The sequence below is a fragment of the Corvus moneduloides genome, chromosome 17 (genome assembly GCF_009650955.1).
Source record: "Corvus moneduloides isolate bCorMon1 chromosome 17, bCorMon1.pri, whole genome shotgun sequence".
Classification (NCBI taxonomy): Eukaryota; Metazoa; Chordata; class Aves; order Passeriformes; family Corvidae; genus Corvus; species Corvus moneduloides.
This window is the reverse complement of record NC_045492.1, coordinates 3,566,265-3,585,523: the sequence shown is the minus strand read 5'-3', so window position 1 is coordinate 3,585,523 and position 19,259 is coordinate 3,566,265. Positions and strand designations below refer to the sequence as shown.

The 19,259-nt window shown below is 41.4% G+C and overlaps 1 protein-coding gene across 9 annotated transcripts in view; it reads right to left on the bottom strand.

Moving 5' to 3' along the window:
* Positions 1 to 19,259, bottom strand: part of PTPRT (protein tyrosine phosphatase receptor type T) — a 431,612-nt gene that overhangs the window by 307,437 nt on the left and 104,916 nt on the right. For all 9 annotated transcript variants that reach the window (XM_032126644.1, XM_032126648.1, XM_032126650.1 and 6 more), the window contains exon 2: positions 13,404 to 13,529. In XM_032126644.1, the coding sequence (XP_031982535.1) occupies positions 13,404 to 13,529 (126 nt within the window). The remainder of the gene's footprint in view (positions 1 to 13,403; positions 13,530 to 19,259) is intronic.

Here is a 19,259-nt window from a genome sequence, read left to right as displayed (position 1 = left end):
TCTGAACAGTTCACACTTATCTTTGAGCCAAAACTCTGATTTTAACCAAATGTTTCAATCTCTTTGCTTAGAGAGGCCAAGGGGTCTGAGCACAACGTAAACCCTGCAGGCATTTGGTGTATCAAGTTTAGCAACAGGCCAGCCTAGCTGTGAAGCTGTAGGCTGGACCTGTGCTTGCTCACAAAAAAAAATTATGAAAAAGTCAGTTATTTGATTTAAACCCCACATATAAGGCAATTATATCATCCTTAAGCTGATATAATGAAGAGAAAGTTAAGCTTTTTGTCCTAACAGACTGCAAATCTGCCAAATTGACCACGCAGACAGAAGAACCTCTGGAATACAGGGAGTGAGACAGACTGGAGTTACCAGCCTCAGACATTCACAGCCTCCCACCCTGGGTAAGCAGTTTTGGGGTTCTGCGCACTGAGACCCCACTGTGTCACCTCGCAGGGTGTTGGTTCTCACCCAGCTTACCCAGGCTGCAGCAAAGTCTCCCAAGCACTGGAACCCTGACTTCTCTTGGAACAGTCATGGACTTCTGCTTACCTCTAAGAAATGTAGCACAGAAGTCCTGAAACTTAACCCCTGGTTAGCTTTATTTGCCTGAAGACAGGGATAGCTCTGTCAAGCAGCCTGCGACAACACTGCATGGAAGAGGATCAAAGATATGCAGAGTCAGGGCACACTATTAATTACCTCGATGAGCTCATCAGCAAGAAGAGCCAAGATGATAACCACAACAAAACTCCAATTTTTTTTCCAAAGGATATATGACTTTTCAATGACTGTGCGTGTCTCAAACACACACCTGCCAACCCTCGGCACCTTGTAATACAACCCTACAGATCTCATGGGAAGCCAGATCTCACGCTGGGAATGCACAGCAGGGGTGGAAGCAGAGGTGGCACTCTCCAGTCAGTGGAAGGTCTGGAGAGTCTGAGGCACTGCCTGCTGGTGGGAGGTATCAGGCTGCTGTAAAAGTGACAGACACGAAAGCGCATCTCATCGTGTTGGTGAATTTACCTCATCTAGAAACTACAGGATTTAAGAATGCAACAAATCCACCTCAGTGATAGGATTGACTTTAAGAACCTTGTGGCCCTAAACCACAGTGGCTTTAGTTTCTGAAGGAGTTTGTCACTATCTAGACAGTATGACCACAGAAGCTCTCAGATGCTTCCTTGCCTTAGGTGTTAAAAGTTAAAATGTTTGCAGAGAAAAAGTCTTCCTCTTCAAACACAGGATTAGATACCACACTTTTCCCTCTTGTAATAAATCAACAGCTTGAATACATTATCCCTAAAGTTTCAGAAATCAAAACAGCAGCAGTACTGTGAGGATGTGGCTTTGGCCTGATCTGTGAAATCACAGTCCACTCTGCCCAAACACTAAAGCTTCAGAGACAGGGAAAGCTTGATGTGTAACAGCTCTTTATTTTACAGTGAGATACGGCTCATTTAGAGCAGCAAACTAATTAATACAATCAGAAGCAAAAGTTTCAGAACTCTCCCAACAGCACACATTAGCATATACTGCCGAGAGACTTGATAAAGTTCAAAGCTTATCTTGTAGCCTGCACGCTCCTTGTGCAGACTCGTAGCCTGTGTTTGCTCAGAGCAGCAGCTGGCCAAGTGATCTCCCTTCTCAAAGAGCAAAATTAAATTAGATTAGATCATCTTCTCTCCCTTGTAGAATTAAGATTGTGCTACGAAAACAAGCAAATTAGCTTTTGAAATCCTGTTTCTCACTTAAAGGCTACAAGGCTGAGCAATGCTTTCTATACAAATTCAGCTCAGCTGCAAGAGTGTGTTTGTGCTGTTTTCCTGGCAAGCTGAAGGAGAGACTTTTACCGATTTGTCTCTCCCTGGGCTTGAGGCTGCGAGTGACAGATCCTGAGGGGCGAAGCCAAAGAAGGGAACAAAGGAGGAAAGGTAATGGACACAAAGTCTTGAGAATCAAAACACGCAGAAGTCATGGAATCACAGAAAGGTTTGGGTTGGAAGGGACCTTAAAGCTCATCTCATTCCACTCCCTGCCATGGACAGGGACACTTCCACCAGACAAGGTTGCTCCAAGGCCTGTCCAACCTGGCCTTGATGATGTAATTAAAGCTGCAGTAGTGAGGCTTGAAAGCTTCTTGGTTTGTTGCTATATAAAAACACTTCTGAGTAAAAGAGTAAAACCTAGTTCTTAGACAAAGCAGAATCAGGAACATGAATGTTACATGGGAAAAAAGGTTCCGAGCTAAGTAAACAGGAGAAAAAATGTAGGGACTAGGATTTTTTGGACTAGAAAGCTGGATTGAAGAACAACAAATGTTTATGGATGGATGGCAGAGGTTTAGTTCAGATCAGCAATGCCAGATGCCAAATTCAAACCAAACAAATACACAACAGCAAATGAAGTTCAAAGGAGGACATACAAATGAGATCCTAGACTGAAACCATAGTTTCTAGAGCTCATTCACTGCACACCAAGCTGTGAGGTCAGTTGGCCACGGGCACACTTAAACAAGCTGATAAAAATGTGTCCCCATTAAGTCGCCATGCTGCAGCAATCAGACACACTCCAGAAGTCCATCCTAGGCAATCTGTTCTAGATGAACAGCTAATGACAACTAAGCTAAACCACTTTTCTCTGGTTATGATTCCTCCTTTGAATATTCCCATAACTATACTGCTAAACAACTCAAACCGATAAAACTGAAATGGGGAAAGAGATTCTTCTGCTGTGGACAGATGGAGTAGTAAAACTGGCCATGAGAAAGCGCGGCAATATCCACTCATATCTTCACTCAGTCACCCTAGACTGCAACAAATTTAGCAAGAAGTTAATTTAGCTTATAGTTTGTTTGTTTGTTTTTTAATACTTTGATTATTTCCTATTAGGCTGGGGATGATGGAGGAGGTGATTTGGGGTTTATTGCCAAATTTCTTCACAGCTTGATCTTCACTACCATAACTAGAGGAGATTGTAAGATGAAGATAGCATTGCAGGAAAAAAAGAAATACAAAAAGTCTCACATACATGGAAAACAAGAGGGATGAAGCGAAAGGAAACTTCTGGAGGGTTTATGTTCCCATGAATGGTGAGTTTATGGGGTAGACTGGCTCGTGAGGAAGCATCAGGAACAGTGATCTCATGACAATGTCCATCATGCTGCTTAAAGCTTTGCTAACTTGGGTGCTAAACAAAAGTGGCACAGAAGTAAATTTAAAAATGGGAGCACTGCATAAGCTTTCAGGACATAAAACATTTGTTCTAAAGCATTTAAGATTAATCAGAAACAGCTCTGCTGTTTCATAGCTCTGAAGACAGTGGGCCACTTGCTGCCTCCAAGTTGTGGTTCTTTCCTCGTGCTGCCACATCTTTGGTGTGTGCCAGGGCTGGCTAGGAAGCTGGGAGAAAACGTCCTGACTCTGCCAGCATCCATGAGAGGCAATAGATGGTATTTCCAAAGTTCTAAGGGATGTGTTCAGATCTTTATTCAGAAGAATGATCTTGTTTTAGAAGAATGAGGTGAACCAAGGAGGTTCTGAAGACATCTGAGCCGTGATGCAGGCATCTTACCCTGCTTCCCTTACCGCATGCTTCTGACCAACACTGACATTTCCTTCATATTACCCCCTCATGCATGCACTGTAAGTAAATCCAAAGTAGAAGACTAGAAGAAAAAGCTTTTTCCACCTTCAGAAAGATAAACCCTCCCAGCAAAGTGTCTTTTCTCTACCCATCCAAAAGGCTTGACACCTTTCTGTGTTTATAGACATTGCACTAACAAAAAGCCAAGCATTTCTCAAGGTAAATGAGGGCCCAAATGGCTTGTGTTGCAGCCTGAAACATCTCAATTTCCTGTGAATTCCCTGTGACTTGGCCGGTGCCATTTTTACTGCAGCTGTTCATTCAGTTGAGAGCTCACATCATGAAACATGTCAGGGAGAAAAAGAGCCGATGAGAATTCAGTGAATACAGCTTTTCATTTGAAAAGATCCTCAAACACACACAATTGCTTTCTGTTGCTTAATTTTCAACATTGATAAACATAATTGCATTCATTTATCTAGTCAATACTGAAAACAAGTGATAATTTGTAATATAACAACTTTACATCTCAAAGGAATACAAGCACAACAGTTTCCAGTCCCTTCTAAAGGAGGTGAATGACACGGATTGCCTATGCAGGAGATGCCTACGTTATTTTTTTCCTATGAGAATATATTAATATTGTTGCTATCAACTTGCTTTTGTACATATATAAATGACTTTTGGAAAAGAGATTTAAAAGCCAGCATTTTTCATGTGCCAAATTACACGCACTAAATATCTGATACTGGCAATAGCAAATGCTAATATTTCCTAAGCATGAAAAATAAACTCTCTCTCTCCCACAAATTCTCAATAGCAACAGTTCTCACTGGAACCAGTGATCAGAGGTTGTTATTATCATTCCATCAAACAATCTGTATCCTTCTAATTAAATAGTAAAGCATCTGAAAATCTGCTCATTATGAGTCTCCATCCTGTTTATTTCGAAGCTGGCAGAAAAACTTGCAGTTAGTTCACTACACACTGAATAGGGTTTGTGGTAAAGAAAGTGCATTAGTTAAATAATTCTTGACACTGGAATCTTGCATACTCTTCCATAGCTCTGTACTCAGGTTCTGGGAATCTGTTAAGTGGTGTGATGGTTTATGACAGAAGTAAAAAATCAAAGAAAAAAAGTAAGAAAGATGAAATAGGAGAGTTCATTGGGCAAAAGAGACAAATGGGGGGGGAAAAAAAGTACATTAGCCAGACAATGCACTGCAGCACAGAGTCCCTCTAAGAGATTACACCCAGCTCCCACTGAATTTAAGGGATTTCAGGAGAATTCCACTGACTCTACGTTAAACAACTGCAAAAAGCTGAAAATTCACTTAGAGCTACCAGGGCTCACAAGGGGCTGAGCAACAACCTGAATGACATTTCTTGTCTTTCCTGCGTTCTGCCCTCCCTGTGCCTCGAATCCCTGTTTAACACCTCAGTTGCTTTCTTGGATCATGCTGAGCAGTAATTTTTCCTCTGATTTCCCCAGCATTTCCTTTTGCAAATCCTTCTGTCAGTATTTGTGTGCTCATTCATGGCCTTCTCCTTCCCTCTTTCACAGCAGGTCTGTCTTGACTTTGGCCATCTGCCCCATGCAGGTTCTCAGGTCACTCTTCTTTTGGAACTTCTTTCCTGTTGACCTGTCCATCCCTAGCCTGATAACAAACCTTCCAGGAAAAAGGAAAAGTACCCAGTGCAGAGCAGGTACACAGTTTAAGGGGAGGGAAAAAACCCCCAAAGTCAGAATTCTGTCTACTCAAAAATTCACTCTTCCAATATTGTTACAAATCTCTTAGCCCTCACTAGACCTGCAGTATTCCCTAATCCTGTCAGTTCCTTCAAAAGCACTACAAATTATCTATTCCTCCTAAAACTTCTGTTCCTATTTACTCACTGCTTTTCCTGTATTCCTTAATATCCACTAAGTTCATATTTATCAATTTTGGTATTTCATTTTTGTCAGAAAGACCTTCCCCATCCCTCATTCTACATATGCACCTTGTTTACTCCTGCAACCACATTTATTTCAATAGAATTTAAATTAAATTTCATCTATTTGGAAGAAATCTCTCTTTCTTCTATTTCCCCACTCCTGAAGATTTTGAAGCTGTGCATAAGAAATATTTTTCCACTGGTGTAGCTATAAAATTCCCTAACTTACCCCTCAAACAAAAACCAGTTTTAACACATTGGCATCTGGACAGCATGTCCTACCAGAGCTCAAAATAACACATTATAAAAAATACAGGCTGCATACTCAGATGCTGAAAGGCATCAGTTCCTGCTAGAGCCAACAGGTGCTGAGAAAAATTAATGCTCCAGTGCTGAAACCATGCAGGAGAAATGAGTACAGCAGCAGCTTTCTTGTCCTTCCTCCCAGGGTGATGCTGAGTGATGTTGTGGCAGTGCTTTAAAAGTGTCGTGGTCCCACTAATGGTGATAATGGAAAGGTCCTGACACTCACAAACAGCTCTGTTTGTGGAAGCTCTCGCAGGAAAGGGTCAGAGAGAGCCTGACAACAGTTCAAATGTACCATTTAACACATCAAGGTGCAGGAACTACATGTGTTCCCAGCAGACAGCAATCCCTTCAGGGTCATTAAAACACTTCCTAGAAGCCATTCAGATCTTTAATTTCATTTCTTTATACCATGTGAGCTCTGAAGGCTGCACATCCTTGCTAAGATTGATTTCAGTACCAAAACACCCCCTCTAAGTGGAAGGATGGTTCTGCTGACCTCTGACAACAGCACGAGAAGAAATTCTATCTCACCTTTCAATGTGAATGACACAGAATTAAAAACTGGGATATAACTTCCTTTCAGCAGAAGTCTTCTAGACAGATGGATGTTCTTAATTGAATCAACTTTTAAAATCACTGAATAAAAGCAAGTACTCAGCTAAGAGTGGTATACTTAATTTACAGGCCTGCAATTTCCCCACAAACTTAGGTCAACCAGTCCCTCCCCATTTCTATTCCATCCAAAACTAGTACACCTCATCCCAAAAGAAAGCTTTTACTTGGTGTTAGAACACCAAGGAACATGAGACAGAGAAAATATTTGGTAAGAATCACTCTTAAAACAAATGGGTTTAAATTGCTACCTGTATGAAATCAGTTCTGTGCAGAAGAACTCATGGTCTTCATTGCTGAATAAGCAGAATTGTCTGCACATAGAGGTAGGATTTAGTTACTGACAACCCAGCCTGAACATGAGATAGTAAAAAAGATATGGGTGGCAACACATTGTTCTAAAGGACAGCTGAATCCTGCTGCTGGGCTGTGAGCAGCCATTACAGAATGAGTTATAGGAATGTTTTAGGGTCTGGAGAGAGTAAAACAGAGCAGTTGAAGGCTGTAACTGCAGAAGAAAAATCCCTGTTGTTGCTTGCGAGGTTCCATTCTTCCCAAAGCTACGTTCATAAATAGGTCAAAACAGTGCACTTTCCTGGAAACCTCAACATTGGCATGGGCATCCACTACAGTAAACCCAACACCTGCAATCAATCCCAAAAAACTCAGGTTAGCATCAAACAGGGATGGAGTTCTGGAAATGGGGAAGAATTACTTACAACTATAAGAAAGAATCCCAAAACTCAGACAGGAGGCTGCAGAGTAAATAGCAAAAAAAACCACATTGGGGAAACCTCCCAGAGATCCCTCTCTCTTTAGACCTTAACAGCTGAGAAATTACTTGGAGTTCATTAACAAGCCACAGACTAATCTATTTACTTGTATGGAAGTGAAAGAGTGGGGAGAAACATATTTGACTCATTCTTAGTAATTTCCCCTGCATAAAATATTTTTGGAGAAAAAAAAATATACAGGCAGCTAAGCCAAATTTTTTTCTTCCTCTCAGACAAAACTGGATCATGATTCATCATATACACAGATGAATTCTAATTTATTCCTTTAACAAGTTTCTTTTTGTATTTTCTTGTAAGCAAGAATTAATACACTCAGACACGGGGAAAATGTTAATTTTACTGCCTTGCCTTTCAAGTTTACAAATGTTGGGTCTAACTCCTGCTGGCACCATTCTGGCCTGCAGGGAAAAGAGACAAATGTCTGGCCTATGCACAGAGGGTCTCTGGCCTTTCTAGAGGTCAGCAGTAGCTTCACATCTCTCATCTCCTGAACAGAATTAAAGGATCCTGCCCAGCCAGTGAGGGTTATCTCCTTCCAGAAGGAAAGCTATTTGAGAATTATTCATTCCTGCTGTCACTCCATGGTGCCACTCACAAAAAGAGAAAGGTGACACAGGAAAGCATTTGGCCTATTAGACTCCCATAAAACTACCCTCAGTTCAGTGGAGCCCAAGTGGAATTTGGCCATCTGGAATTCCTGGATACATCTCGATGCTTGCCTGCTAAATGAGTATTTCATAGAGCAGCATTAATGATGATGACCCTTCTGTTCTTCCAGTGAGAAGCTCAGAGACTCCTCCAGCTCCTGGAACAAAGGAACACGCTCATTTAGGTGTGGGAAGGGTCTCCCATGCCTTATCTCTGCTGCAAGAGGAAAGACAGAAATTCTGCTACGGTTGCTCAGTGGGGTGGTGCCGTGCATCCAAGGGAGGTGAACACTGCACACCCTCAACAGCTCTTGAGCTGGGTTCGTTTCACTGGGCCACAGGATGCAGACTCACAAGGCCACACTCAGCACTCATTTGTGCCTGAAAATACAATCTCAAAACCTCCACCATTTAGATGGAGGTTTAGATTGGTTATCAGGAAAAATTTCTTCACCGAAAGGGTGGTCAGGCACTGGAACAGGCTGTCCAGGGCATCACCCCTGCAAACAACCAGAAAGCATGTCATGTAGCGCTTGGGGACATGCCTTACAGGTGGCCTTAGCAGTGCTGGGTTAATGGTTGGACTTGATGATCTTAGAGGGCTTTTCCAGCCTAAATGAATGATTCCTTGTGAGATAAAAATGCACCAATTTCTACCACAAAATCACCCTTCAAAAACAACAGGTCCTGTTGCTCTTAGCAGAAAACGTTTGGACTCTGTGGACTAAGGATGCAAAGTGAAGCCATTTGCACTTGCTAACATACAAGTGATGTCATTCTGAACACTACCATTTATTCCAAACATTGTGCTAATCCATTTATTCTCCACACCTACACTTCTGTTTCCTAGACGAACAACATCCAGTTGGAAAGCAATTGAGCAAGAAGCAGCAGTGATATGGAGCATGCAGAGATGCAGATCTATCTTTATATGCACATGTACTCCATTTGTTTGAGAAGAATTATTGTTTATTTCTGTGAAAGCAAAGTAGCACTTGCTTTAAGTGCCACAGAGATGAAAGGAAGTGAGCAGTCAGGCAGGTGGGGCCAGATCTTCAGGCTCTGTGTGACTATTTATCTGCTAAGCTGGAACAGGGAAACTTCACAAAGTAAATGTGGGATTAAAATCTAACAGCAAAGAATGCAGCTGCACACGTGCACAAGACACGATGCCTTTGCATTCAGATGGAACCATATTTAATACAATTAAAGTAATTATTTCAGTCTAGTCAGCCCTGGTTAAGTCTCCATTGGAGTTAATTAGCAAATGATAGTAAAATGCTTTGAACTTTAAATGTTAAATACTTTCATTATTAATATTATTCCTGCAACTACTGCAAGAGCAGCCAGGTCCTGGTTCCTTGGAATGCTGCAATGTCGTGACATGGAAAGTAAAAGTAGTATTTTTGCCTGGTTGATTTAAACACATTTCTTTGTGGTGCTAACCAAGCATTTGCCTCAAAAAAAACCCCAAAAAACAAAAAACACACAAAAGAGCTCAAGTCCTACTTTCATAGAATCCCAGACTGGTTTTGGTCTTGTCTCTTGCCAGCACTGCCATGCAGAGTGCTGAATCCTCACTTGTAGCACAACTTCAGACAAACAGCCCCCAAAAGGTATGAAAATAATGACTGAAGGCACAGGAAAGAAAACAAGATAATTAAGAAAGGTTAAAAGGACTGGGCCACATTTAGTCCTGCAGAATAAAGATTTAACTGCATACAACTGTACGAGAGAGGTTGTAAGAGAGCAACAACTGATTATTCTCCCTATTCAAAAAGGAAAAAAAAAAAATATATAATGACTTGAAGCCGCAGGAAGGAAAATGAAGGTTTGAGAACCTTTATAATTCAAAGAGTGGAACAAGCAGCCCAAAAGCTGCAGAATACTCATCACTGAGGGTATTCAGGCTTAAGTAAACACCCATCTGTTAAATATTTTGTTATAATCACTCCTGTGATTGTGCAAGGAGGTGGAACGAAAGTCCCACTGAAGTCTGGGGGTTGGATACCTACAATTCATGTGTTCCACGTTTTTGAAACACTTATTCAGAACAACAAACATCTGGTTCTTAATCCCCCAATTAACACTGTTTCCAGCCCTAAGGAATTAATCACAGAATTCACGGAAACAGTTTATTTGACGGCAATGGAGAAAAACAAATTGCCTACAAACTTCTACATTGCTAATGGAGCAGTTTAATCGCCTTTTTTTTTTTTTTTTTTTTTACATTTTAATTAAAAAAATAAAGACTGGAAAGACATCCCTGGGCAGAGACCTTCATAGCAGTGTGTCAGCAGAGAATCACACAGGTCTGGGGACTTGGGCTCTCATTCATGGTACTGACCTCCTTTGAAGAGCACTCTGAGATCCAGCAGTGAAAAGGACTTTAAGAAGTGCTAGAGAGCATCATTAGCATTCAGGAGGACACAGTTCTGGGGCTTGGTTGAATTCAAAAGGACCTGCTGGTACTTACAAAAGCCAAAACGTTTTCCAGAGGAAAGGGCCAAGCAGCTGGGGGCTGGCCATGCTTCCAGCACTGCAGAGTGGCTCAGTATCACTGAACCAACCTCATTCCTGCTCGCTCTTTGTTTTTACCTTTTGCACAATGTGGTATTTTAACCGACCAGTTTTTAAAATACCATCCCAACAAAGAAAATCTGCATTACTGGTGCATTCCCAGAGCCCTGCTGGCACTCCTGCCACCACTCTCCACGCTCTGTCGTGCCTCTGGATGCTTATTTCATGAACACATCTTTGTTACCACCTCTTACACCCTGCAGGTCACTGGATTTACACCCTGCTGCTCTCAGCTGCTATGGAGAAATTCAGTGGAATGGAAAGTCAGTCATCACATGTTCTAGGACTCCAGCTTTAAAGACGTCCCTGCTTGTAGGAGTGGAACATGCTGTTCATCAGTTTATCCACCTGGCTTTGCCGCGACATGAATTTTAAGTAAACAACTTTTATTCCCACCAAAGAGCTTATCAAAGAGTAACCAACACAAGCACCATAATTGTAGCCAGCAATAGACTCTCAATAATAGCTCCAAAAATCTCCACCAGCTTCAGGCAGTCTGACTGAACACTGTAATTTACTCCAAGGTTAGCATGACTTGGACAGCTCTTCAAAACATAGGGTTTGTTACACCAGGCCCTTCTGTACCCATTTGTCGCGGTGAATGATCTTCCACCTACTGATTTTGCCTTTTGTTCTCTGGGAACAGTCCTGTAACATCAATCAGTCCCATCAGGAACTGACTCATTTCCTCTCATGCTCCTTAAAACCTTTTTACATCTTATTTATGAGCACATTCCCACGATGGCTGCTTTACCTTTGCCTCTTCCTTCAATAAAGTTCTCTGCATTTTTTTGTTTGAGGTCTAACCTTAATTAAATTTGCAGCTGCTGGAGTATGTCTAGATATTTTTTCGTGATTCCAGATATCGTGGAAAGGGGAAAACCACAAGTATTTGGAGAAATTACATTGTGATGTTCTGGGGTTGGCATGTAGTTTCTTGTGTATATGGAGTTGTTTGTTTTGGGGTTTTTTTTGGGTTGGTTTGTTGGTTTGGATTTTTTTTAATCATGCCATTCCAGACTGTTGCTTGTCTATTGTTGTTTAGATTGGACATTAGGAAGAATTTCTTGGTTGAAAGGGTTGTCAAGCACTGGAACAGCTGCCCAGGGAAGTGGCGGAGTCACCACCCCTGAAGTGTTCATAAAATGAGGAGATGTGGTACATGGGGCCATAAAACACACAGATGTGGGAGCAGGGCTTAGGGATGGGATAATGGTTGGAGTCAATAACCTCCGAGCTCTTTTCCAGCTCTGTGATTTCTGTTGATCTCTCCATGGTTCCAGGGCATTTCAGATGACAATACACCTTCATAAGGAGGCCAGGAAAGGTTTACTTTAACATTTAGAGTTGACAAAGTATTGAAATCATCCAGTGCAAGCATATAAACCTTCCCATTTGTTCCAGATTCCCAACTGCATCAAAACTGTGTAAATTCCTACTCCTTCACTCTGGGATCAGTTAACTCAGAGATCTGCCATGTCTCTCTACTTTGGTGTTTGCCAAGGACACAACAACGAACCCAATGCTGAGGAGCTCCAGAGATAAAATTGTCATCACTTAAAACACAACAACATCCAGAATCATGAAATGCTCTCTTACAGACAGGACCAAAAATCTGCAGCTTCCACAATTAACTCCTTTGGGGATGCCGCAGCCAAACCAAGAGGTACCAGGTGTGACACACTTTGAAGGTTCCTGTTCTGAACAATTTCCAATGATGAAATGATTTCAAATCCACAGAACAGCTTTCAGTGCTGGAGGAAGCCCAGCCAGGCTGGTGTCTCCTGTGCTGGTTTTTTACTGACAAGCACCCAGGGCTGAATTCTGGGCTGTCTGTCAGTGGCTGTGGCAGGGAGCTATTGCTGTCTCAGCTCCTCACCGTGTCCTTGCCAGGCAGCAAGCAATTACAAGTCTCTTATCCCAATAATTACAGGCATAAGAATGTCTTGAACATCATTATACTCCATTTCTTCCAAGTAGCTCATGCTCTCATAGTGCAATGCACTAACCAGAACAAATAATTCTATTTTTAGGAGCGAAAACAAAGTCTTAACTGGCTAGTGAGGTTTGTTTGCCACTGTGTGCCTGAAAGAGACTTGTATTGCTATTTTAGGTGGCAACCAACATGGACAAAGTAGGATTTTTAGTGAACCTTAAAGTGTTTTCTTAAATCAAGTTCTTTTTCAATGTGAACAAAACATTCCACAGCATGTTAAGGCTAGAGAATTCACTCCCATATGAAGCGTAATGGTAACTTTCAATGAAAAGCAAAACTTGGAAATTAACACCACTGTGAGCTCTTCTAAGAATATTCTAACTATCACATGGAAGTCTACACTATACTCAGTACCCATCAATAAATTAGAAACTCTAGTAGTTCTCTCTGCTGGAAATGTTTTTCTCACGTATGAAAATTCTACTGTCTGGAGTCCCAGCCTAATCAAGCATTAGCTACCACAACTAATTCTCTAGGAACCTTCTTGTCTTTCTCAAAATTGGAATTTAAAGCAATCAGTTATGAGCTAAATGGTAACTAGAATGTCCAATATTTCCACACATTTCAAAGCTTTACTTCTTCTGTCCTGTCCAACATGAACCTCCCCCGATACCTCTCTCATCCAGAAACATGCCAAAAGCTGGCCAAACGTTATGAGTTTTATATCCAAAACATTTCCTCTCTGTTTAATAAGAAATAAAATAAGAATAAAAAATGTAAAACAATTCTGCAAGGATAGCCCATGGCAAATGTTGCAAAAAGCCATCTCACATCTCTGAATTCTTTTGTCAGATTATTTTGAACACAAAATTAACATTTTATCGCTGAGTAAAATCCTCCTCCCCTGTTGTGTGTACCCAGAGCCAGTACACACATACATAGGAGCAACAGCTGATTCTCTCCAAGAAATGCATCTCACCATTGTTGATGAGGCTCCTTACTCACCAGTTGGGACAGCAGGATCCATTGTTGGCTTTTCCCAAGTATTGATCTGCTCCCAGGTAAATCCATTGGTTCCCAAGGCGACGCTATAACCACAATTGCTGTAGTGCTCATCAAACGAACAACCACCTAAAAGCAAAGAAAAATGAAAGTATGTCTGGATTATTTCGCTCTTTGTGGCAGGCCATTTACTTAGATATTTTGTACCCAAGCTCACACAGGAAATAAAAATAAATAAAATTAATTTCTTGAACATTACTTTTCATGCAGCACCAAAGGTGATGTCCAAAAAATATCTTTGTATTTTCTGTGTTTTATATCTGCTGGAAGCCCTTGTTTCCTTCCCTCCACACTACTGTTTCTTAGATCAGTCCCCTTTATTTCAACCTGCTATTTTCAAGGAAAATTGCATAGGATACCCCCATGCAGGAATATTTCCATGAAACTCCAAGGTATTAACAAAAATAAAGGAAAATAGAAGGAGGCGTGTGAATGGCAAACAAGCACAGAATTACTGTTCCTACAGTGAACCCTCACTTCTTTTTACTTTTAAGCTTTGATCTTCTTTAACCTGGCTTTAACCATCTCTTAAACATCACGTGGAGCTTCCTCAAAGTCTTTCAAGTCAATACTTTTGAGCATGGCCCTGCAGTTTCTGAACAAGAGAATGAGAAGCAGCAGATGTCGACTCGCATTCACACCTTCCAGACTGTTGACTGCAAGATCTTCACTGCAATTCCTGAAATACTTGGAAGAAGTTAACTCTCATAAATAACTTGGCAGCTGTCTGAACACTTGTGAATCAAGGGAAATCCCGGAACTGTGGAATGAAATTTTGTATTGCAGTGCAGATCTTTGAAACTTGGGCCACACAGAGAAACTGAGACAGTTTATTCCCTAGGATGTTCCCACACTGATGTCCCTTATGACCTCGTGCACCATCCTCTTCACCTCCACCCAACTTAGTCTGGCAAAGTATTTCATACTGGATCCACTGGATCAGGGGATCTGGGTCCCTGACTTTAGACTCGAATCATGCCCAGAGTGTGTCTATAAAGCTTTGGTTTTCTCTTAGGGAAGAAAGGATCATTTTTCTCTGCAGATCCCAGTCCTCCAAAGACAACTGGGCACATCTAACATGCCAGGGCTGCACAATGCTCAGGGCAACACTCCCCTGCTCTGCCATCAAGCTGCCAATGGCTCCTGACACCAATCAGAGCTGTATGGACAGAGGTGTTCCTGACTCCTCCCCACAGGCTGCACCGCCCACACTCACACAACAAATAGCCCATACATCACTGACCTGTGGTTCCTTCACAATAAAGGATCACCCAACCATGCAGACATTAAAGCCTTCTTTAGTTTTCACCCATATTCCCTATCTCCTTAGAAAGCCCAAACTTTCTAAACTCTCAGTTCCTGTGGAATTCCTCACAAATTACAAATATATTTCATGTCATTAATATTTACCAGTCCTTTTTACCAATCCTTATTCTGTTAAGTGATTGTACGCCCACTCCGATTACAGCTGATTATCTAAGTGGTTCTACAAAACTTCACCAAAAATTTCTAGTCAATTATAGTCTAGAAAGATTTGTTGGGTAGAGTACCTGACACCTCAAAATACCCTGTTGCTAAAGAAAAGTTTAACAAGATCAAGCTTTCCCAAAAAAATTAAAAAATTTATATATTACATATTTTCATTATAAATAGATCTGTTAATAGATTTTATGTCCCTTAAAAGCTTGCTTGTTTCAGTAGTTTCTGCAAATATTTCTGAGCTGTCATGATTTTATAACATTATAATAATCCTTGCCTTTAATTTACTGCACTCATGAAGCCTTCCCCGCTGTCAAAACAAGCAGGATTACACTTAAACTGTTTCCCTTTTTTTTTTTTAAACTAATTAAGGTGAAAAAGTTCAAAATTACAATATTGAACAGGCTCATTAAAAAACCTAAGGGAAGATCCAGGCATCCTGGACTGTGTGGGAGCGAGCAGTGCAGCTGAAAGTGACCTTTATCCCAGCAAGCAGGAGTGAGAGGCAAAATCAAATCCTCTGCTCTCAGCCTCCACACGGGGCATTCTCTTTTTGACAGATTCCCTTTAATAACACAACTTCAGACACAAACCATGCCCACCCTCCCTCTGCTCAGCACACAGGCATGGGGCTGTCTGGGAGCTATTACTTTGAAGGCATTGTAAACACGTTCTCTGCTCGAGCCCAGCTGCTGTATGAGGTGTCCTGTACACAGAGAAAATTGCACAGGAGCCGCTACAAAGTCCCAGAAGCAAAACAAACAATAGTGGCAAAATATGGGGTAGCAGTGCTCATTGAACTGGGAATGTAATTGTCAATAGCTTGGCATAATCAGCTAAAGAGATGATTTTATCCTCGCTGAGGAAGGTGGGGTGTGAGGAGCTGAAAAAGGGACACAGTGAGAACTTGTGGAAATTAATTGGGAGTACAAGACAACACCTGAGGAAGCATTAAAGTGCCTTGCCTGAAAGTCAAAGCTAACCCTGTAGCACAGCTGAACAGGAAAGGAAAGGATAAACCATGGAGGGACTTAAAAGTAGCAGCAAGACACCTACACTTCAGAGAAAAGGTTCATGCAAAAACCTCCAAACACAGAGTGACAGGGCAATAAGCCAGAAGGATTAATTTACTAAAGGCAGCAGAATTAGAATGTGGAGGTGAATTTGCAAGAAATGAGGACAAGGAGAAAAAGCTGGAATCAATTTTAAAGGCTCAGATGAGCAAGCTGGCTTTGTAAATCCTGGGTACAAGAGGGGGGCAGTGCCCACTGGTTTCTTGCTCTGGTGTGTCAGCTGAGAGCAGAATTAAAACTAAAGCAAAGGCTCAGCTGGGAGCCAGAGCCACAGTGACTGGTGAGCCAAAAAGCCAACAGCTCCTCTCTCCACACTGTGAATATGCAGTGCATATTGGATTATGGATCAGGAAAGAAACCTCAGAAAGTGAAAGTAGTACAATGTATCAGAATATCACAGATTTTGGGGTTACTTTAACTGTCACAGAGCCACAGAATGGTTTGGGTGGGAAGGGATCTAAAAGCCCAGCCAGTCCCACCCCTGCCATGGGCAGGGACACCTTCCACTATCCCAGGTTGCTCCAAGCCCCGTCCAACCTGGCCTTGGGCACTGCCAGGGATCCAGGGACAGCCACAGCTTCTCTGGGCACCCTGTGCCAGGGCCTCCCCACCCTCACAGTAAAAAAAATTCTTCCTTATATCCAACCTTTGGTAAAGCCACTTGGCCACAGTGACTTGTGTCCATATCTGCCAAGCAAGGACATCAGTGGTGGCCCTTCTTTTCTGCAGAAGTTGGCAGATGTGGCATTGCAGCTTCACTTACAAGCACCCAGATTCAGAAAATTAAGAGATTTCAGGATTTCACTGAAGTAGGAATAGTAACAAGCAAAGATGTTATTTTCACTGATGTCAGCATAAGCTTAATATCAACATTTCCCAAAACACCCCACCCATGCAGATACTCAGATATGAGCTACACACAAACGTGATGGAACATAAAGGCAGGAAGAGGTTAGATCCATCCCCACAGAAAATCATCCGTGGCTGAAATCTGACTGCTTGGAGGGAGAACTGGGCTATTCATTAACACTGAGAAAATAATCCTCAAGTTGAAGGAAAAAGAAGACCCCTGGATGAATTTAGTTACCAGGTTTGCATGTTATCATTTCAGCCACACATCATAGAGTAGCTTGAGGAAAATGACATCATTTACACCATCACCAAAATGGAGTTCTGGATCTTCATAAATTGTTAACAAGAATGAGGATTTCTGGAAAATAAATTGGGATTTTTGGAGCCTTTTTCCTGCTTGGCTAAAAATTAAACAAATGCAGTTGCTCAGTGGGAGCAAAGAGGGAATGGAGATGGCTTTGATGGTGCTGGATAACACAGGTGGTGTTGAACCCTTTTCTCAAAATGAAATCTACAAGAAAGCTGTTCCCTTCCTGAAAAGGGTCATATTGAAGCAAATAATGCCTCACATAAGAAGGATAAAATATCCCTTGTTTTACACTGCGGGCTTGTAACAATGCCACTGCTCATCCGAGTGATGCTAATTAATCTTGAGCAGACCTATCATCAGTTACTGAGACTTGCCCCTGGATTAAATGTAAACCAGCCTTGCATAAATTGAATGGCTCCTTTGAATATATAATTGAATTTGCAGAAGTGTGCGCCAGGGGGGTGTTTAAATAAGTGCACAAATATGATAAAAAGAACTTCACGCCATAATATCTAATTCAGTAAGCAAAAATAATGGCAAGGCACATTCCAATTAGTGTTTGATTTATTTATTTTAACAAATCCAATTAGTTGAATGTTTTATAAAGTCATCCAATGTCAAACTCTCACAGACTCACCAGATAAAAAACACAATACTCCTAAAAAGGGATAAAGAAACACTGATGTGAGAAGCCTCATCAGTTATCCCATGGTTCTAAACACACACAGGAAATAGAGCAGCAGATATAATTTGATCAGGCATTTACAGCAATCTCAAAATGGGAAAGGGCTAGAGACAATGAGAACATCAGTCTCATTGATCCACTCCACCGTTCTTCCTAAAAGAAGTCATTACTTCTCTCATTTGCTAAAAAAAAACCAAACAAAAACAACAACAATCCCCAAACAACAACAAAATGGGCAAAAGTTCAGAAAGCATGAACACTTTTCAGGAAACACCCCTTTTGAAACGTTCATGAGAGCTGAGATTTAGTCTATCAATTTTTATCTTAAACGCACAAAATGCAAAGCAAGTAAAGGAAGAAACAAACACTGTTAGGATGAGGCAGTGCTTATGAACCATAAAATTCCACAAATTAACTCACCACTGTTTCTGATCATTCATTCTTATCCCTTCCAAAGACATTTTCATTTACAAGGGCTAGAAAAGATGCATTTGGCTCATTAAGGTAACACCTAGTGTGGGATTTATTGTATAAAAATCCATTCGTAACTTTTTTTTCAGACTGTAGAATTCAAATAGCAAATTCCTGAGAAATCTTGTTGGATATTCTTACGGAAGTGGGAAAGGGTAAAGAATGAAAATGTTCATGTAAAGCTTGTGCTGAGTTGCTTTAAGATGGGATAAATCAAGGAACATTGGAATTTCCTCACTCAGGAAGAGTAGTAAGTCCTTAAAGTGCTTTCTAGTCCTTCCTTCATCTAGAAAGATGAAGGCAGAAGACATCAGACATGTGCACATCAACCTGCTCTTGCAACTGGCCAATTTCAATGAGTACTTTTATTATTCTAACCAAATGTTTGTTCTCTAACCACAGATTTTCAAAGAACAGGTTTCTGCAGAGAGAAAAGTCATCTTTACTGAGTCAAAGGGCACCATGTGTTCAGGGTGTGTTTAAACTCAGACTCTACAAGGGAGACAAAGATACTCTGACTCCTCAAACTGCAGGGAAAGCTTTGATCATTTTTTACACCTCATTAGCTAACAGAGGATCTACACCAGGAGAAGCTGGGGAATAGATTCTCCAGTGTGGAATAAACTCTGAAGTAAAGCATTCATAACTTCTTTTTCTGATGTCAGTTGTTTAAGAACTGAGCTCAGACCTTGCACAAATTCAGGTGAGTCACTCAACCATTAAACACAAATCCCAGGCTACTCAGCTGCTGCTGCTCACAGAAGAGCTTCTCTTGAGGCATCCAGATGTTTGGGGTTTAGAAACAAACATCAGTGATTTCTCCAGTGCCTCAAACACATCCCTGCATGTGGTTTGGTTTCTGCTGCAAGTGTCAGTCCTCATGGTCGAGGAATGACTCCTCCACCACAGGACAGTTCTGTTTCTTGTCC